We start from the raw sequence: 22,759 nt of genomic DNA, 5'->3' as shown, positions 1-22,759 counted from the left end.
GCTCGCGCTGTTTCATAAATGTTGCTAAAATATCCCCCTCTTTTTTTATTAATTTGGTTTCCACTTACCTGCTTAATTTTAAAATGTTTCTTTACCCATTTTCAACAGGATTTATAAAGAATGGCTTTTTTATTATTCAACTGGATTTTCAATTGACCCCAGCCACTAAACAAAAGAAAAATGCCATGCCTTCGCCTGGGGCAGGAGGAGACACAGCAAATGCGTCACTGAAGAGAGGCCCATGATCATTCTGTATGGGCTAATTAGGGCGACATACAGATGATAATGGGCCGATAGTAATCTGTGTCAGGTTGGCGGGGGGGGGGGGGGGGCGCTGCAGGCCACTGGTCACTGCAGGAGCGCGAGCTGGCCCTGCAGTGAGTTACAGATCTCGAAGGCTGCTTGGGGGGGGGGGGCGGCCAGGTCACTCTGATGTCCCAAATTACGGACAAAAGGCGCCCGTAAAGGAATTCACAACGGACAGGACAAGAGGCCCAAATAACGGGCGGTCCGTGAAATTTACGGACGGTTGGTCTCCTGGGGTTTCATTTATACATGCATATATGCTCAGATTTAGAAGCATACAGAAGAGGAGCTATACATCTCAGCGCGCGCACACGCCCTCTGATATCACCGTCACTATTATCTAAGTCCATCCGCCATCCTGGGAAGCCAGGGGAGGGCTCGCGGACACTTGGAAGCAGTCTAGGATGTCTCCTGGGGTTTCCCACAGGCCCCTCCCCCACCTTTGTTCTTTTCTCTAGTATATGGACTGCAGGAATTTCCAAGAGGTCTTCCCGGTCTTTCCCAGAGGGCGATGCCTGGCCCAGGTTACACCTCGCCCCGCCCCTTTTAGTGATGTCACTACATAGGGCTTTTTTAGGGGAGGTCACTTCCCCCTTAAGCGTATATAACCCCTGGCTGGAGAGAGACACAACACCTGTCAGCACTAAAGGCACAACCTGCCCCTTCCTGTCAGCACCAGAGAGAGAGAGCGAAGGACTGTCCCAGGACAGGGACAGAAACGACCCCTCCCAGGTGGACAGAGAACATCTATCTCGAAAGACAGCGACTGATTGAGACCTCTCTTGGAAGTAAGACTGACTGCAGAGACAGAGGAGATCTCCCCAGAGACTGACTGACGCACCAGAGAAAACTTCACTTAGGACAGCAGCAGACATCAGTGCACAACATGCTTCAAGGCGCCTTCCAGGTGAGCCCCTGCTACAGCCATCGGGGTTTCGCAGCTGTAACCGCTGGATTTGTGTATTTTGCTTCAGTTTGGGGGCATCATTTGTTTCCATTGGTTGAACGCCTATCTCTAGATCTCGAAATTCAATTTGTTTTCATAGAGAGATTTATTTTAAAATAGAGCAGAGAGTGAATTCACTTATTAGAAGATGTACATGGCCATAACACTCCTTTCACACGTTTACTCGTCTCTTATTTCACGTTAGCATTCTCGTAATTTTAAAATACTTTTTATACGTATATTTTTAATGCTTTTCCGTTTTTACATGAACCTTTGTGAATAAAAGGATGGCACCTTTTATTCTTACCTCATCATGTGATTTTCTATCGTCTGCTCTGAGTCCATTAGTCATGTGTTTCTGTGCTGTTCATGCTATGAAAGTGCATGTCTACCGTGAGCAGAACAGGAGCATTTTAGGTAATTAAGGTCTGTTGTAAGAGGAGTTTGGGACTGGAATGTAAGTTCTTCTTTCACAATGTGTAATAATGCACGTTACACAACGTTTTCAAATAGCCATTGTCTTCACAGGCAGCCCTGAGGGGAATTTTCAAAATAACACTGTACTTTAGCCGATCCGAAGTCTGTGCCAATAGATACATGGGGTCCCAGATGACATGGTTGTGCCATTTGGTAAACACTGGTGCTACACTGTGCCCTAGGGAACATTGTCCATTGTACGCCCATGACAGGAGCAAGATGAACAGTTTCATACTGTGCAAACTGATATCATGAGCACACTGTTCCCGTGCAAACATCTCACCAGAGTGCCCTCACCAGAACAAAAACCACCTCAAGTGCTGACATGATGTGCCAAGGTGCTGGCAACATCTCCCAGCGCGCTGGCGTCATAGGCCAGAAGACGAGCATCCTTTGTCAGAGTGCTGCGACCAGATGTATGCCAACTTAAGGTGCTGGCCTAACACCCCAGTATGGTTCCTATAGTGCCGGGTACTTTCATTGTATACCAGTATGCTGACTTCATTTGCCAAGGTGCTGGCATAATTTATCAGAGTGCTGACATCACATGTGTGTCCAGATGTTGGCATCATATGCCAGAGTGGTGCCTATAAATCCCAGGTGCTATTCAAAGCGCTAGCGGCGCTGTTTACATAGACCAGGTTTGATCCTTGAGACAGAGTGTCTACGGTGCCAGCCTGCAGCCAATATGCAAGTCTAGGGCTGTTTATAAACCAGGCGTTAACTGCTGATATGCCAGGCAGTGATGTCTTATGTGCCATGCTGGGAGAGGGCAGGTGCCCTCCTAGGATTGCTTTTATGCAAAGCTGGGACTGCCCATGGGCCAGGCTGAAGTTTCTCATTTGCCAGTCTTGGAATGCAGCTTGACAGACGGGAGCCTCTAACAGGGACCGCCCTCAAATCTCTCCTCTGTTATTTCTCCTTCTCTGTCCTCTTTCCCTTCTCAGCCTCGTTGCCCTCTGCTCTTCTAGCCCTTTACTTTCCCTTCCATGTTCTGATGCACTGCAACAACTCAGCTAATGTCGCTCTCTTTCTTCTTCCAGAAGCCACAGGCCATCCTCAGGGTGTCTAGGCGGGTGCACACAGCGGCAGTGGAAGGTAAGTATCTCTGCACTCACAACCCCTGGTATGAGGTCTCTCTGTATTTTGTGCCCAGTTACTGGTTCTGGTGTTAACCCCCCACCCCCAGTCTGAGACCTCTCTCTATGTCCTGGGTCCAGTTACAGGTTCTGATGTCACTGCCCCTGGTCTGAGACCTCTCTCTATGTCCTGGGTCCAGTTACAGGTTCTGATGTCACTGCCCCTGGTCTGAGACCTCTCTCTATCTCCTAAGTCCAATTACTGGTTCTGGTGTCACTCCCCCTGGCCTGAGACCACATTCTATGTCCTGAGTCCAGTAACTGATTCTGGTGTCAACCCCCTGGTCTGAGACCTCCATCTATGTCCCGGGTCCAGCAACTGGTTCTGGCGTCACTCCCCCTGGTCTGATACCTCTCTATATGTCCTGGGTCCAGTTACTGGTTCTGGTGTCACTCCCCCTGCTATGAGACCTCTCTCTATGCCCTGAGACCAGTTGCTGGTTCTGGTGTCACCCCCCCCCCCGGCCAGAGACCTCTCTCTATGTCCTGAGCCCAGTTGCTGGTTCTGGTGTCACTCCCCCTGCTATGAGACCTCTCTCTATGCCCTGAGCCCAGTTGCTGGTTCTGGTGTCACCCCCCCCTGGCCAGAGACCTCTCTCTATGTCCTGAGCCCAGTTGCTGGTTCTGGTGTCACTCCCCCTGCTATGAGACCTCCCTCTATGCCCTGAGCCCAGTTACTGGTTCTGGTGTCACTCCCCCTGGCCTGAGACCTCTCTCTATGTCCTGGGTCCAGTTGCTGGTTCTGGTGTCACTCCCCCTGCTATGAGACCTCTCTCTATGCCCTGGGTCCAGTTGCTGGTTCTGGTGTCACTCCCCCTGGCCAGAGACCTCTCTCTATGTCCTGAGCCCAGTTGCTGGTTCTGGTCTCACTCTCCCTGCTCTGATGCCGCTCTGTATCACTTGGGCCCAGTAACAGCTTCTGGTGCCACTCACACTGGCTTGAGTCTTCTATGGGTCTACACTCCAAGGGTCCTGAGTAATGATTGTCCCATATACACATGATCTGGTTCAGGTCCGAACACGCTGGACCCTTGTCTCATGTCAACCCAGAGTGCCAGTAGTTCTGATCCTGTCTCTTTTTCTCATCCAGCGCTGGAGGGGAGCCCCCTGGAGAAGGCGGTCACCAGCAGCTTTGCTTCCTTCATACATGGAGTCCAGGCAGATCACCTGTCACAAGCTGTGCGGCACCGAAGCAAGCGTATGATCCTGGACAGCATCGGGGTTGGACTGGTGGGAAGCACGACCCATGTGTTCAACATCGCCCTGGGATACTGTCAGGTAAGAAGAGACATGGAGCACACCAAGTAACATATCATGCAACAAACGTCTGTTAAAACCCCCTCTAGAAAAACAGTGTGAAAATCAGCCTGGGATACTGCCAGGTAAGAGAGACATGGAAAATACCAAGCAAGCCATTATGCAACACACATCCATAAAAACACTTAAAGGCCAACAGTGTGGCCATCGCCCTGGGATACTGCCAGACAAGAGGTGACATGGTACACATCAGGCAACACACGTTGCAACACACATCCATAAAAATCCCTTCTAGGACAACAGTGTGCACTATCTCCCTGTAATCCTGCCAGGTAGGAGGAGACATGGAAGACACTATAGACCACACCATGCAACACACAGCCTTAAAAAAAAAACCTTTTTAGACCATGAGTGTGACCATCTTCCTGTGATCCTGCCATGTAAGTGGCAACAAGAGCCGCACCATGAAATACACCATACAACTCCAAAGCAACAATCATCCATTAAACCCCTCTAGACCTATGCTGATCACCATCTCTCTCTGATCCAGCCTGAGACATGGGCCACAACAAGCACACCCACTATTCACCACCCAGCCATTAAAAACCAACTATGCCATAATGTCCTTGGGAGTCCATGTTTTAAAGGGAGGCAGGGTCCAAACCAGAAAGCACACCATGAAGTACATGTCCTCTAAAACCCCATATATCAGAAGAGGGGACCATCTCCCAAGGGCCCTCCCAGTTAAAGTGAGACTGGGAGCAAAACAAACACTACAACCTGTAACACACCACCATTAAAACATATTATCAGGACCCAGAAAATTAGCATGACCTTGAGATACTCGAAAGGAAAAGGCAACTTCGACAAAAAACGCAACGTCTCATGAATTCAACCATCCCTTAATCAGAATCTCTTCAGACTTTAGTTGTTCAGTATCACCATCAGTTTTTACCTGCTTATCGGAGTCTTGGATCTAACCAAGCATCACACCATGGACTCCCCACCCATTAAATAACCCTCTAAACCAACAGTGTGACCCGCTACCTGAAATAATAGGCAAGAAGAGAGAAAGGCCAAGTCATAAAATCCACCTTGAGTTTTCACAAATCACACCCTAAGCTCCCTGCAGATGTTAAGCAGTTAATATCTCGAGAGAATACCAGGAGAGCGAGTATCATCTAGGGTAAGCAGATAAACATGGGGACCTCTGATCTCATACACAGCTGTCCTTCAGGAACACTACTCCTGCTCATGGAGATCCCTGACCTGCTCCTGTCTTTCTCCTAATAGACCCCTCCAGGTTTGAGATGTCTCATCCTGTGTTTAGAGTTGAGTTACCCATCCTCTAACAAGCTACCTTCTTCCTCCACTAGGTGTCTAGGAGCACGGTTCATTCATCACTTTATTCTCTCTCCAACAGGACATGTTCTCCTTGTCTGCGATCAGTTCTGTGTACGGAAAGAAAAGAATGAGACTCCCTCCCACGCTGGCTGCATATGTCAATGGAGTGGCGGTAAGGAATTTGACAGCTGCTTATCAATGTATCTATCAATCGTAGACTAAAAGTGGTGAAATTCTGAGAATTGTTTTAATGTTGTCTACTCCAGTGTTCAATCTTGTCTGTTTCCACTTCTGTAAAGAGACACGATCTGCTAGCGGCCAGACCTTACCTGCTCCGGCTGTTAGAACCGGTCAGGAGAAATCATTAGATGAGGCAACCAATTTCCCAACTAGGCAATTCAATTCCCCTAATTGGCGTACAGTGATAAATTTGCCTCCCGAGGCGGCAGCATATTCTGTTGTTTTGAAGGGTGTTCCTATGCTCCATGGAAATGTGAGGGAATCTCATGAGTCTTTACACAATAAGGTCACTAGTTGGCTAAATATCCACAGGCCATTACCTCCTAACTCCAATGGAGAAATTCTTATGGTAAGAAGGGTCCCATGGATCGGTCAAACCGATAAGAAATGTGAGGGAGACTGCATAATTGTAAATTTTAGGAATCCTAACATTGTGCCGTATATCTGCAACTGGACTGGGAACACAGGATTTACATCCATTGAAGTAGTCCACCTGTCATATTTTTATCCCATTACCTGTAATCCACTTCGGAATAATGATAATGGCTGGATACGGGTGGGCTCTGTTGGCGATGGTTCCAGACTAAGGTCTTCCTGTTATGTTCCCACTGCCAACTTTTGCAATTTTTCTCATCCTAATAGATACAGTTGTCTCGATCAGGTAGACTGACTTTATAAGGGACAGGGGCACGGGAGAGGTGAAACAGCCACTGCCACTCAAGATTCTAGTGCCCTCCATGGAGAGACTTTGATACCCTTTAAATCCAAAGGTTTAGGAGCTAATCTACCCAAGAATGTACTATGCCCTACCTGTACTAATATCACATTGTCAGCCCCATTAGTCACTAAAATAGTTCCTATCGCTCAACTGGTCTCGGAAGTTTCTTTGCCTTGCCCGCCAGTCTTAATGTTGGACGTCATACCGGAGAATTCCGGCGGAGGTGGCTCAGAATTGACTGATGATTTATTAAAGGTCCTTTCTTGGAATGTCGCTGGCATTGCCAATAAACTTGACACGAGCGACTGGGACTCTTTGATAGGTACCAGTGATATTTGTCTCTTTCAAGAGACTTGGGCGAGAGAACCACTGTGCAAAGCAGGATATGCAGTGTTTGAGGTAAATGCGATTTGGTCTGGGAGAGGGAGGCCCTCTGGAGGCTTGGCGATTTGGGTGGACAGTCACCTTGGGTGTACTGCGGAGAGTCTTTTGACCCTATCGCATGACATTCAGTGTGTTTTACTTAGGTGGCCTAATCGCCCTAATCTAGCAATTATTATTGTGTATTCCCGCCCTACTAGTCTGGCCACTGAATCCCCCACAATAGACGATCTTATGTGTTTTTTGGATAGCCTTCCCAAGGATTACAAGATAGTGTTGGGGGGTGACCTCAACTGCCATTTTGAGCCCCTAGAAGGACTTAAGGAAGACGCCCTTACAGTGGAAGATGATTATTGGGGAGTTCCTCCCTGCCAATCTCCCTTTGTCAAAACATGGTCCCCTCTAGTAGTACAAATCCTGTCTTTAACGTTAAATTTTTCGCTAAGGGCGTGTAATGGACGTACCGCCTCTGATACTCCGTCTGTATGTACCTTTAACAGGATGAACCAGGAGTCCAGGCTGGATTACATTTTTGTAGATATTGGTCTCTGGTCCAAGGTCATGGACTTTAGAATAATAACTAGGACAGACAGTGACCATAATGCACTCGTATTGTACCTGGCACATTTTAACGGTACCACCCGACCATCTGGCACTGATACCATTCAAAACCCCGGGAATTTGTCTATTAGTTCTAATAGACGTAGGGTTAAATGGGGGAAATTGGTGAGCTCTGAGGAGTCTTTAAGTAAAATCTATCAGTTAGCACTTCCTAAATTCGAAGAACTGGATATTTTAACCACGCAGCCAAGAAACCTAGAATTTAATGAGAAACTAGCCCTAATTCATGAAGAACTAGTGGCCGTTCTAGGTGAGGTTTTCTATCCAGTGTGTCCCTTAAGGAACATAAAAACTCGAATTCCAACATGGTACAACTCAACCTGCAAAAAGATTAAGTCCGAACTAATAAACTGCATCAAAAAAGGCTCGGATAAGCGCCAAGTGGCTGACCTTAGAAGGAAGTATAAGAAAGCTATGGCAGAAGCACGAGCAGCCTGGGACTGGAATAAATGGCAGGACCTTACCACAGCGCTCGAAGCGAAGGACCTGAGAAAATTCTGGTCCCTGGTTAATACTGGTATGGCAGATCCTAAAACGGCAATAGAACCAAACATAGCAGCATCGGTCTGGGAGGCACATTTTGGTCAACTTTACCAAGAATCATTCCCAAATGCTGATGTTTCGGTCGTGGCTCTCACCCCTGTCCAAGTTCCAGTACTGGGCTTGGAATTCACTCTCTCTGAGGTGGTTAGTGCCATCGAGGCCCTGGCGAGGGGGAAGGCCCCAGGTCTAGATAGATTGCCTGGCGATCTTTTTCGGCTACACCCAGAGATTTGGGGCCCTTATCTTCTCACCCTTTTTAATTCCATCTTGGGTGGGATGGAGATTCCCAGTACCTGGCAGGGAGCCGAGATAGTGCCTATTTTTAAAAAGGGCTCCCCCCTTCTTCCGGCCAATTATAGGCCGATAAGTCTTATAGATGTTCCCCAAAAAATCTATTCTCGCCTCCTTCTGAACCACCTCACAGAGTGGATGGAGGAAAATAAAATCCTCAGCCCCTTTCAAGCTGGCTTCAGGAAAAACACGTCCACCATGGACCAGATCCTCCGTCTCGTTCTCCTTTACTGGAAAACTGTGAACATCGAGAGGGGAAGGTTGTACATGGTGTTCGTGGACCTGAAGTCAGCTTTTGACCTGGTTCCCAGGAGGAAACTTTGGGAGACACTAATGACGCTGGGTGTCCCGCCCCACTTATTAAATGCAATTATTAGGCTCCACGAAAACAACTTCGCACAGGTCAGGTATGGGAGGCTGGGCGCGCTGACATCTAAATTTCCGGTTCATAGAGGGGTTAGACAGGGTTGCGTCCTCGCACCAACCCTGTTTTGCCTCTATGTTAACAATGTCATTGCCCATCTTGACAGTGTTATTGATAACGATGCCCCGTCTTTGGCTGGCAGGAGGGTACCCGCTATCATGTTTGCGGATGATACCCTCCTGCTGTCCAAATCTCCGATGGGGATTCAACGGATTTTAGATGGTGTTGGTCTCTTCTGTAGGCAATATGGCCTAGAAATCAACACAGGGAAGACCAAGTTTATGATATTTAACCCATCCGTGAAAACCAGACCCAATCCTTCCCTAGGCTTAGAAAAACTGGAGAGGGTGAAAACATTCCAGTACTTAGGGGTAACTTTGCATGAGAATCTTTCATGGGAACCTCACGTTGTGACCAGCTGTGTAAAGCTTTCTCAACTTTCGGGGGGAATTTTAAAGGTGGCAAATTCCTCAACTTATAAACCTATCAGCCCGGCAGTTGAAATGTACAAAACTCAGGCCAAAGCAGCTGTAACATATGGAGGAGAACTCTGGGGGTTTAAAGCGGGTACAGGAATTTCTAAGGTAGAAAATAATTTTTTGAGGCGACTCCTGGCCTTGCCCAGAGGGACACCTCTGGTCCCGTTAAGATTAGATTTGGGTTTACCTCCTATAAGAGATGACCTGCAATTAATGCCCCTAAGATTCTGGCATAGACTCTGGTCAACTGCTGAGCTTGTATACTATAGAGAAGAGCTTGCACATGTAATGAATATGAACCTCCGCGACGATATCCCGTGGTTAGCTTATGTAAAGAAAGAACTTTACCGGATGGGACTCCCGGAACTATGGGAGTCCCCTGAACTAAGCTGTCGCAGGGTCTCACGCAAACGCCTTGTGGGCTTATATAGGGAGAAATGTTTTACTTCCCTGGTATCTGTACCCAACAAAGGTACCTTAACTGATCGATTCTTGAATTTCAAGGACACATATCAGTTTGAAGGTTTTATGGACATTATTTTTCCTATTTTATCTAGAAAATTGTTCATACAGTGGAGGCTAGGGACTCTCCCTATTAAATCTTTCACCTATAATTGGTCAAACAAGAATGATAAAATATGCCCAGGCTGTTGCATTTGTGAGGAGGAAGAAATTCACATCTTGTTTTTCTGCCCAGCATACATTAGACCAAGAAAATACTGGCTAGCTCCCCTCTGCAGGAATCTGGGTTTAAGGAGCCATTTGAATTCGTTCAGAATACTGAAAACGAGCACTGATCCCCACATAGTTTTTGCAGTTGCCAAATTCTTAACGGCTATGTGGCACATAAGGTCTAAACTGCTTATTGATTGCTCTGATTAATGTATTCCAACTGTGCTTTGTGTCTCAACTTTTTGCATAATGGTTTTATTGATCATATCAAATGGGTTTTATTCATCTTAAGTGAATGTTTTTATTGATGTTGTATGATTATATCTTTTATGGCCTATTTGGCCGAAATAAAGAAATTTGAAATGAAAGTAAAGAGACAGTATTGGGCAATTGTGCAGTCAATGAAAAACATTTTAAAATATGGATCCTCTATGTCTGTAAATTGTTTCCATAGGTTGATGACACAATCTCTCTGTTTAACATCACTTCCTGGTCCTCTTCTTAAAGGACCTCCTAACGCTCTTCTCCTCTTCTACAGACTCACTCCATGGACTTCGATGACACTTGGCACCCTGCCACTCACCCCTCGGGCGCTGTGCTGCCGGCTCTCATGGCGGCTTCCCAGATGCTCCCCGTGGGCTCCCGACCGAGTGGCTCAGACTTCCTGTTGGCATTCAACGTAGGCATCGAGGTGCAAGGAAGACTAATGCGTTTCTCCAATGAAGCCAGCAATATCCCCAAGAGGTATGTGTGATACCCACAAATGACATTAATACCCCATGACCAACCCAGAATGCCCTCAGGGGGCTGCAGTATCTGAAGGTCATTGTTATGATGCTAAAAAAAATAGGGTAGAAATAGCTCATGAGTTATGAGTGAGATCCCTAGAGGTGGTAATGTTATGATCTGTGCCTGATGTGCATAGAGGGCAGACATATCCCCAAGAAGAACCTGTGATGCAAACAGATTCATGTATGTGTATAGCACACAATGTAAACATGGTAAAGATAATTTTTCTGTTCACTGTAACTGGATTATATATTTATGTTGAGTGCCTGATTAGATCTTAGCATATTGACAATGCCTCCTCACTGCATGATGGCATTAATGGTACATGTCTGACATGCTCCTAGCATATTTCATTACTTCACACTTATTATTAGTACTATCCATACAAAACTATCTTTCCATTGTCCTTATTCCATGTCTGACACTATTCTTTGTATCTCCAATCAGATTCCACCCACCATCTGTTGTTGGCACCATGGGCAGTGCTGCTGCCACAGCGAAACTTCTTTCCTTGAATGCAGACCAATGTGCCCATGCTCTGGCGATCGCCGCCTCTCTGGCAGGGGCACCTGTGGCCAATGCAGCGACTCTTGCCAAGCCCCTCCATATTGGCAACGCCACCCGCCTTGGCATGGAAGCAGCACTTTTAGCTTCCCGTGGAATGGAAGCCAACCCACTCATCTTGGACGATGTGCCCGGCTGCTCAGGGTTCAGTGCTTTCTATGGTGACTACCAGCCCTCGCCGCTGGCAGTGCCAGATCAAGATTACAGCTTTCTGTTGGAGAAACAAGACATCGCCTTCAAGAGGTTCCCAGCTCACTTGGGCATGCACTGGGTCGCAGACGCTGTCATCTCAGCCAGAAACCGAGTCATCAATATAATGGGCTCCATCAACCCCGCTGGGGGAACTACCTTTACAACGCAACTTTTATAACGCTGTGCTATTACAACGCATTTTTTACAACGCTAAAACTTTTACAACGCATGCTTTTACAACGCGTTCTATTATATGGTAAGTACCTTTACAACGCATATACCTTTACAACGCATTTTGTGGAAATGCTTTTACAACGCATGTATTTACAATGCATGTGTTTACAACGCAAGATGTTATATTGTAAGTACTTTTACAACGCATATACTATTACAACGCATTTTTTTTTGCAAAATATTTATCTAAATATTATTACTTGGGTAGCATTAAAATTAAAATTAATACTTGAGGTTTTTTTTTATTATAGCAATTCTAATTAAAAAAAGGGCAGTAGTTAATCAAAAAAATAATACTTGTGTATTTTGTCTGGTAGAAATGTTTAATTAAAATTAATACTTGAGTATTTTTTTTTTATATAGCATTTCTAATTAAAAAAAGGGCAGTAGTTAATAAATAAAATAATACTTGTTTTTTTTTTCTGGTAGAAAAGTTTGGTTGGTTAGTAGTAAAAAAAATACTTGAGTATTTAAAAATTTAAAAAAAAAGCAATATTTATTTGAAATAAGTGAGTAGTTTATAAAAATAATAATACTTGAGTATTGTGACTGGTATAAAAGTTTGGTTTGTTTGGTGATAAAATAATAGTTTAGTATTTTCAAAAAAGTGAGTAGATAATCAAAATATTAATGCATGTGTATTTTATTAAGTAGAAATGAGTAATACTTGAGTATTTTAAATTTTAATACTTGAACATTTAGTTTAGTGTTTTAAAATATAAGAAATAGATACTTACTAAAAACTTATTTTAAATGTTGAGTATTTATCTACTTAAAAATAAGTTTTCTTAAACAATAAAGAGTATATAATATTTAAAAATAAAGAAAAATGATTGAGTACCTATTTTTAAATACTAGAGTATTTTTATCACATATGAAAATACAAGAGTATTTATATGTTTAAAAGAAAGTGTCCTTTTAAAAATAAATGGAAGTGTATTTTTGATTAATTTATTATAAAAATAAATTAATAATATATTTAAAAAATTAATATCAATATTTAAAAATATTTATAGTAATAATTATACAAATTTAACATTTATAAAATTAATAAAGGACATAAAGGAAAATTTAGAAATCAGAAATAACAATTATAACTTACTTTTTGAATTTCTTTCCCACGGTTTTGCATTGAAGTCTATGAGCGTGTTTGTCCTTTATTTATTTTGGCAGCCTCAGCATATACAGCCCGCGGAACAAGAAAAGAAAGTACAGAAAGTGCAGTAAGAGGAAGTTTTGAAAGGAAAAGACAATAGAGCCAAGGTAAGGAACATATTAAGTAATTTTACCTTTATTAAATTACAATATTGGAGATTTAAAAACTTAATTAAAAATAATGACAGGAAACAATTATTTATTTCACATTTTTATTACATTTAAAAAACATGAAAAAAATAAACATATTTTTCATAAATTTTTCAAAGTAAGTTTTATTTTTTAAACAAAAAATAAATATTTTATTTACATATATTAACATTTATTTACAGTTGAATGTAAAAAAGTAGTCCGCCATAAATACAGAAGCACGCGATGACGTAAGGACGTGTGCGTCGACGTAATACGCCATTTTGCAGAGCATCGGAGGAGGAAGCAGCAGGAAGCTGATCTGCGTCCAGGTAGGAAATATTTTATGTTTATATTATAGAATAAACCTATTTAAGGGATACATATATAGTAAGGAAAGAATAAGGGGAGGTTGCTGGAAAACTAATAGATGTTATAAAAGTTGTCAAACATGTCCACATTAATGTCATTAATACATGCCTATGTCGGGTCGCTGAAAGTAAGTTAGTTATTTTAAAAAAGTATGTAACTCATTCTAAATAAAAAGTTACGGTTTAGACAGTGGATTTCTCTGGTTCCGAAGATAAAGATGTACTGTCGATCTTCATTTCTTGTTACAAAAATTGTGCGTACTTTACTATTTTGTCAATCTTAGTTTGAAATACAAATGAAAATTCAGCTGCAATGTGTATTAAGGAATATGGTTGATTTTCTATTTTATAGTTCGGATTGAGTTTTGGAGATTGGTTTTGACGGAATTTAATTTTGATTTTTTCTATAATTTGGAAAATGGCGTACCGATAATGATAAAAGGTTCGAAGACTATGGAACAGTAAATTTTTCAACATTGGTTTAGGTTGGATGAAATGAAGATTTGTTTGAAAAAATGGAAAAAAAACCCGACTTGTTAATTTGGAAAAAAAATTTTTAAAAAAAATCTTTGTATGCCAATTAAATCATTGTAATTACTGTAATTTTTAGCAAAGCAGGAAAGTAAGCAAATTCATTGTTTTAAAAAGAAAGAATGTTAGAAAGATTTTCGAGGTAGTCTATAGCCACACACAACGAAAACTGTTGTAGAATTGCCAATAGTCTCTCTGACATTTCCCTTGTTTTGACTGTAACTCGTGGGTTTAGACTACCTGCGAGTGTTTGTGCTAATCTCATTTCTTGGAAACTTTGCTCCTTCTTCAAAGTTTCCAAAAATGAGTAGAAGTTCGGATGAGGTTTTCCTATTGTATGATTGAAGGAGTTATGCCACCCCTCAATGGCATTGTTTGTTTTGGCCTCTCCCTCTAAACAACTCGTGTAGCAGTTCCACCACTCCACATGGAATCGTGGCTTCCTCCTGCGACCCGATCTGCTTAGGTGTCCAATCCATGTGTCCTCAAAATAATTTAGAATGGGTGCCAATTTTTCCTCGTTACTCGTATAATAAACAGATTCTATAATTGCAGTGTAGTACTCGTCCACACTTTCGGGAGGAACAAAACAAAGTGCAGTTAATTTTTTTAGTTCAAACTGTAATTTGCTATCCCGAGAATATTCTGCAACTAGGGATGTTTTTTGTAGTTTACGCCAAAATGCCTGCGAAAAATGGAAAAAACATCCCTGAATTTGGGTATCCGTGTACGTTTTGGTGATCACATTGATCATGCTCAATTCAAAATCGATTATTATTTTTCGAGGACTTGCAGATGTTTTGCTTTTAATCACTGATAAAAGTTCAGTGTATGTTGCAGAAGTCTTATCAGGTAGCAAACTATACACTAAAGGAATTACACTATTGTTAATCTTAGCATGTATAGTGTAAATTTGAGTGAAAGGATGGGGTGTACTTTTAAACGTCCCATCCATCATCCAAATTTCACTACTTTCTAACTTAGCAAGGTTACGGGGGGTACTAAAAATTAAAATACGTTTCTGAGGGTTTTCGTTGTCATGCAGAAGGAAAGGTTCATCAGAAAAAGAAATAGAAAGATCATGAGGAATTCTAATGTCAGAAAATGTATGTGGTGTAGACAATTGAATATTACTTGCCTGCTTTTGTCTCTGAATAATTCTTCTCAAATTGGGTATTATAGGCATGTTGCTAGCAACATGACTGGGGACATGCTGTGCAACCTCCCTTAAAATGGATCCTGTAGAATCATTGGAGGTGCTTGCAATAGCTTTCATTTCATTAATTGTCTCTCTGATTTCTACATCCATTGCAGAGGCAGAGTGGTTATGTTCTGTGGTTTTCACAACCAAATTATCAACAGTAACCGCTCTGCCACTGCAATGGGTAGTGTAGTATTGCACGCACCTCCAATGATTTCTAGTTAAACTTATTCTTTCCTTACTATATATGTATCCACCATGGTTTAACAGATTTTTTCCCTTCCTAGATTTAATGAAGTTGGCTGCTCCAAGGCTAGACATTATCTGAAAAAAAAAAAAAAAGAAAAAACATTTAGCTTGATATTTAATAATAGTTGTATACAAAACATAACATGTACTCAATGCTTTCTTTTGCCTACTGATGCATCTTCATAGAGTAAGAATAGCACATTGTTACCCCTACACTATACAACACTTACCCAACTGCTGCAGCTTCCTGGAGTTAGAATAGTACATTGATACACCTACACTATCCACAACTTTCCCTACTGATGCACCTTCCTGGAGTTAGAATACTAAATTGATACCCCTACACTATCCCACACTTTCCCTACTGATGCACCTTCCTGGAGTGAGAATAGTAAATTAATACCCCTACACTATCCCACACTTTCCCTACTGATGCACCTTCCTGGATTTAGAATAGTAAGTTGTTACTCCTACACTATCCAACACTTACCCTACTGATGCACCTTCCTGGAGTTAGAATAGTAAATTGTAACCCCTACAGTATCAAACACTTTCCCTACTGATGCACCTTCCTGGAGTTAGAATAGTAAATTAATACCCCTACACTATCCAACACTTACCCTACTGTAGCACCTTCCTGGAGTTAGAATAGTAAATTGATACCCCTACACTATCCCACACTTTCCCTGCTGATACACCTTCCTGGAGTTAGAATAGTAAATTGTTACTCCTACACTATCCAACACTTTCCCTACTGATGCACCTTCCTGGAGTTAGAATAGTAAATTGATACCCCTACAGTATCCAACACTTTCCCTACTGATGCACCTTCCTGGAGTTAGAATAGTAAATTAATACCCCTACACTATCCAACACTTACCCTACTGCTGCACCTTCCTGGAGTTAGAATAGTAAATTGATACCCCTACACTATCCCACACTTTCCCTGCTGATACACCTTCCTGGAGTTAGAATAGAAAATTGTTACTCCTACACTATCCAACACTTTCCCTACTGATGCACCTTCCTGGAGTTAGAATAGTAAATTGAGACCCCTACACTATCCAACACTTTCCCTACTGCAGCACCATCCTGGAGTTAGAATAGTAAATTGATACCCCTACACTTTCCCACACTTTCCCTACTGCTGCACCTTGCTGGAGTTAGAATAGTAAATTAATACCCCTACACTATTCAACACTTACCCTACTGCTGCACCTTTCTGGAGTTAGAATAGTAAATTGATACCCCTACACTATCCAACACTTTCCCTACTGATGCACCTTCCTGGAGTTGGAATAGTAAATTATTACCCCTACACTATACCACACTTTCCCTACTGCTGCACCTTCTAGGAGTTAGAATAGTAAATTAATACTCCTACACTATCCCACACTTACCCTACTGCTGCACCTTTCTGGAGTTAGAATAGTAAATTGTTACCCCTACACCATCCCACACTTTCCCTACTGCTGCACCTTCCTGGAGTTAGAAAAGTAAATTGATACCCCTACACTATCCCACACTTTCCCTACTGATGCACCTTCCTGGAGTTAGAATAGTAAATTAATACCCCTACACTATCCAACACTTACCCTACTGCTGCACCTTCCAGGAGTTAGAACAGTAAATTGATACCCCTACACTATCCAACACTTTCCCTACTGATGCACCTTTCTGGAGTTAGAACAGTAAATTAATACACCTACACTATCCCACACTTTCCCTACTGATGCACCTACCTGGAGTTAGAATCGTAAATTTTTACCCCTACACTATCCAACACTTACCCTACTGATGAACCTTCCTGGAGTTAGAATAGTAAATTAATACCCCTACACTATCCAACACTTACCCTACTGCTGCACCTTCCTGGAGTTAGAATACTAAATTGATACCCCTACACTATCCCACACTTTCCCTACTGATGCACCTTCCTGGAGTGAGAATAGTAAATTAATACCCCTACACTATCCCACACTTTCCCTACTGATGAACCTTCCTGGAGTTAGAATAGTAAGTTGTTACTCCTACACTATCCAACACTTTCCCTACTGAGGAACCTTCCTGGAGTTAGAATAGTAAATTGAGACCCCTACACTATCCAACACTTTCCCTACTGCTGCACCTTCCTGGAGTTAGAATAGTAAATTAATACACCTACACTATCCCACACTTTCCCTACTGCTTCATCTTCCTGGAGTTAGAATAGTAAATTAATACCCCTACACTATCCCTCACTTTCCCTACTGCTGCACCTTCCTGGAGTTAGAATAGTAAATTAATACCCCTACACTATCCAACACTTACCCTACTGATGCACCTTTCTGGAGTTAGAATAGTAAATTAATACCCCTACACTATCCCACACTTTCCCTACTGATGCACCTTCCTGGAGTTAGAATAGTAAATTAATACCCCTACACTATCCCACACTTTCCCTACTGATGCACCTTCCTGGAGTTAGAATAGTAAATTAATACCCCTACACTATCCAACACTTACCCTACTGCTGCACCTTCCTGGAGTTAGAATAGTAAATTAATACCCCTACACTATCCAACACTTACCCTACTGCTGCACCTTCCAGATTTTGGATAAGACAAATGTTACCTCTACAGCATGGTAGATTTTAAAAATTGTTGCAACTTACAATGTTTGACTAAATTACCTTTTTTTCCGAATTGGTTTTCTGGCAGACTCCTGTTCAGTGGTATTGCTGAGTCGGTTTGTGTAGACACTTTTGAGGTGATTTGTTGGGGAATGGGTAAATAAATGTCTGGAAAAGTGAAAAAAGAAAAAACTTTGAATACAGAACGATGTTGAGAAATGTGTTTAGTAACATTATTCCACAAAAATTGCACATGTGATATAAGTTGCTGCACATAACTATTTCCTTTATGAAAAATACATTCTTTATATATGAAATATAAATCTAAAATTTGAAAATTTAATCATAATTACATTGATTATTGCTTGAAATTTACCTATGTGATAGTTAGTCAAATATTTTAAAGGTAAAGAATCCGTGCTGTAAAAAAATACCTTGATTTTGAGAATTTGCTTTTGTGGATGAGGTGGTAGAGGATGTTTTTGTTTGTTGGCTCAAATTTTTAGTTTTGAGAAAAAAAAATCTTTTCTGTTCTGGAAAAAAGGCGAAAAAAAGATAATTAATGGTGGGTAGAAATGTAGTACTTGAGTATTTATAAAATTAAACAGACATACAATATAACTAGTACTACATGATACTGTCCTAATTAAAACACATTACTGTAGTAGAAATAGAGATATGTACCCCTACCCTACACAAAAATATCACTGATGGTGCTTTTTCCTACAGAAAAAATTTAATATTGTTTCTCAAAACTATCCATTACTTTTCAAATTAGGGACGAAACAGGAGGAATGATTGCAAAAGAATGGATTAATAATGTATCGTTATAATAAAATGGGAAAGAAAACATACCTTTTCTAGTAGGTATTTTGTTATCGTGCCTTTATCCTGATGTTTGCTGGAGGTTAAAAGGTTTTTGTGGAAAGATGTTCACTGTTGGAGAAATAAAAAAAAAATTGTTCCTTTGTCAACGTTGGTTATAAAAAGAAAATTTTGATTTCTATGCAGTGTGATTGAGTATTAAAAAAAAACACCATTGGCATACATGACTTTATGAAGTTTTTAAAAATAAATTTTACAAGTAAAACCATGACACAAAAATAACATTTACCTAAACAATTGAGTTTGTCAGTCGTTCACGTGGTGGGGATGTCCAAATAGGTTCAGCTGCTGTGGAATGTAAAAATCTTCAGATTTTCTGGTTGTGGAAAATAAATTACTTGTTTTAATTTTGAGTTTTATTTTATTAATAATATATTGGAAACAGTTTATTTCTTAAGTTATTATTATTAAGTGAAAAAATATTTTTTCTGGTTTAAGAAAATATATTTTTCTAAAAACTATCGTTAACATATATATTAATAACTTACTAGTATTTGCTTTGTTGTAAATTCCGTGCTCTCTCTGAGGAGGTCGCAGTGCAGGTGACAGAGGGTCAGCTTATTACGTCTGCTCTCTCTGCTAGTTGATAATCAACTGAGTGCAAAATGGTGTCTCACTTGTATTTATAAGTTTTACTGTGTGTCACTTTTAATTTTTTTAAAAACTGCGTTCGTTGTGTTTTTTTTAATGCTTTGTTTTACTGTGGAAAATGATATTTTAAAAATGCTTTAAAAGAAATAATGTTTTTAATCATTTGCTCCGTTTTGGCATCCATCTTGGAACATGTCTTTTGGTATTGTTTACATAGAAACTGTGGTAGGACAAATTTTACAAGTGAGATGGGTAAAATGGCGCCTACGTGTATGTGTGTTATATTTTCGTTAGTTTACTTACTTTGCTTACTTTGCGATCTATTCATGTTAAAAATGTGTATGCACTGTAATTTAGTTTTTCTTTAGTATTTAAAATTTACAAATGTCCTAAAACTGATTTTTATGGGGAATTTTGAGTATTAATTTTAATACTCGAGTATTAATTTTAATACCCGAGTATTAATTTGGTACTTCTTTTTAGTCGATTTACGTACAGTTCTTCTCCACGTTTTAATACACTTCCCCACCCTAAAACCCCTAATTTCCCTGCATCCCGTGCCAGATTTTATTGTACTTTTAATTTTAAAAAAAAAAAAAAACGCGTTGTAATGGTATGCGTTGTAATATACTTCGTTGTAACAGCACTTTTCATTATTGTAATAGGTTTGGCGTTGTAACAGAATTCGTTGTAAAGTAATGCGTTGTAATAGTACTAGCGTTGTAAAAAATGCGATGTAAAGGTATGCGTTGTAATAGCATGCGTTGTAACGTCATACATCCACCCCGCTGCCATCCGCTCTATTCTTCTGAGGGTCCCAGTCTCTAAGTACATCAACAGACCCTTCCCAGAGTCTGAGCACCAGGCCCGACACTCCTTCCAGTTCAACGCCTGCACAGCCCTCCTGGATGGGAATGTGGGCATCTCTTCCTTCAGTGAGGACAGCCTCAGGAGACCTGACCTCATCAACCTGCTGAAGAAGGTGGTGGTGGAGCACCCTGAGGACAATGTGGCTAACTTCGACAGGATGTACGGAGAAGTAGCGCTGCTCCTGGACAGCGGAGAGATCGTGACAGGAAGATGTGACACCTTCTATGGACACTGGAGAAAACCCCTCAGTAAAGAATCACTGCATGAGAAATTCCGCTCCAACGCTAGCTATGTGCTCCACCAAGACCAGGCAGAAGCCATTATTGAAGCGGTGGAGGAGATTGAGAGCCTGGAAGACAGTTCACAACTAGCATCCTCTCTGTGGTAAAGGTGTAGACAGCTCACACCTGGTAGCCTCCCTGCACTAAAAGTGTTCAATCAAAATACATCCCTCTCACAAACTTTGAATGACCTACCTGGTGCACTCATCTTTACCTTAAGTTGTTATACACAAGATTGAAAATCGCCTCAAGGAGAGGAACAGTACCTAAACATTGCATAAAACAATGAGTGACAGCCAAGTACTCTCCTCTCATGAAAAGTGCTGTCATGTCTCACAGTACAACAAGGTCCTATTTTGATCCGTACAAACACAGAAGCATCTGGCTGGCCAAAAACAATAGGATTAATATTCCTAGAACCTCATTAGTACTTTCTAAGGACTGTAAAATGTTATTTTTTATTTATTGTTATTTAATGTTTGTTTATTGTTTAATAATAAGCCCTGATCTCACTGAAATATCATCTCTGCTTCACAATGAATGATCCGCCCCATGGGGGCCAAAGTAAGGGTCAGCTGGATGTTCAATTTTATTCCAGTATTGAATTCTCCGTGTCCCGCTCTCTCACGGGTACTTTTCTAAAACCACAGGACAAATTAGGTCAATGCAAGGACTTCCTATTTGTCTCTCATGTTTTATTAGTGAAATATATTTTGTGCTTTCTGTTGTTATTTATTTAATTTTGAATAAACGCTCTGTATTTATTTTACAATGATTGTAATTTTTCATATAAAAATAAGCTGACATTTTAGATGCAACTTACAAGAGAGCAACAGCTTGGTGCAGGGAGAATGGAGCCTCTTACACAAACTCTCATTTCCAGCTGTTCCTCAGCATGCTGCCCCCCTTGCTAGAGTTTCACAACCTGTACCAAAAAGCGTCCCCGTTGTAAGAAGCTTCCCTCACATGCACAAACACACAAATAACAGCTGAATATACACACCTGAACAAGTACTTAAGATTGATCAGGTCATGGCACAAACTTAAAATGTTAAGATTCTTCGGCTGATGTCATCCAGTTTGCACCACTGTGGTCATTCTCCGCTCTCACAATCTGCTACGTGCGCTGGAAAGCAGAGCATATTGTGAAGTAATCATACGTGTGGGAAATACCAAAAAGATCATAGATTTACCAGCCAATTCTGTGACCCACTCCACTTACTTAAATGCACTCACCATATTTAGAAACACCATTAGGGAAACCTACTTAGTAGAGTCTTTAGTTTCGATATTAATTTATTGATGAAGATCAGTAAAAGTGACCATCCTGCATCCTCTATGATGCCATATATTCCCAAATAAAGAGCTGATTGATTCTTGCAAGGGTTAGCAACTCCAGCTGGAATTTCAGGTTGAGCAAGACACTCTCCAAGTGCATGGCTTGTGGTCTGTTGACACCAACCGCTCCCTGTATTTTGACAAGTCCACAGATATCTTTCCAAAGGAGAATGACATGATTTTGAGTCCTTCAAATAATCTGTGCACATATTTTAGGGCTTCAAGGAGCTTGATGCATTTTACAAATAAATCACACTGTGATATCACTTTTCATTCACAGAGGTTTGAACAAACGCTTTAGTGATTTTAGTGCTGTTTAATTAATATTAATGGTCAGAGACCCCTCATTCAGAAATAGCCTGGTTCGGTGTCAGAGAACATAATAAACTCTATTTCATTCAAATTGGAATATCTTCCAATTAGTCCCCTGTTCCATTCTCAATGTATGTAAAGACAGGCAATGTTTGGTCATAAAAAACATAAATTCAAAATCAAGAGTTTCATGACATATTCTAAATGTATGTTATTATTATACTTTTGAGATTGTCCAGTGCTCTAATGGTGGTTTTGTAATATTGTGCAGCCATCAAGCCTGGACTGGAGCACTCTCTGCATTCTGTAGCCTGCTTGGTAAAATGTCCAAAAATTACAATCCTTTTAAAGTTTGAATTTTGCTCCTCCAGCTGCTGCTGCTTCAAGCACTGATTGGTTGTATATGTTACAATATCAACACCAGAAATATAGTTTGACATAAATATTGTGGCCTACATTTTGTCTATAAAAATATTGGTGCACATGGGGCAGACTTTCTATTATTAATTCCAAGGAGGTGATACTTTTGTAAATCATATTTAGGACACAATACTTTTGTTAGATTATATTTAGTCCCCAATAATATGGCATCATACCACACTGATTGCGTAGTTATTT

The 22,759-nt window shown here is 41.1% G+C and overlaps 1 protein-coding gene across 1 annotated transcript; it reads left to right on the top strand.

Moving 5' to 3' along the window:
- The first annotated feature begins 2,748 nt into the window (after positions 1–2,748).
- On the top strand, positions 2,749–21,156 carry LOC146789084 (cis-aconitate decarboxylase-like). The gene is made up of 6 exons (XM_085629988.1): positions 2,749–2,827; positions 3,959–4,146; positions 5,549–5,641; positions 10,377–10,582; positions 11,075–11,516; positions 20,119–21,156. Exons 1-6 carry the CDS (start codon positions 2,749–2,751, stop codon positions 20,596–20,598), a joined length of 1,488 nt encoding a protein of 495 aa, XP_085486114.1. The 3' UTR covers positions 20,599–21,156.
- Positions 21,157–22,759: the final 1,603 nt, after the last annotated feature.

The sequence above is a fragment of the Triturus cristatus genome, chromosome 10 (genome assembly GCF_964204655.1).
Source record: "Triturus cristatus chromosome 10, aTriCri1.1, whole genome shotgun sequence".
NCBI lineage: Eukaryota > Metazoa > Chordata > Amphibia > Caudata > Salamandridae > Triturus > Triturus cristatus.
Note: the sequence above shows the minus strand (reverse complement) of the source record. Positions and strands in the feature narration are given on the sequence as shown.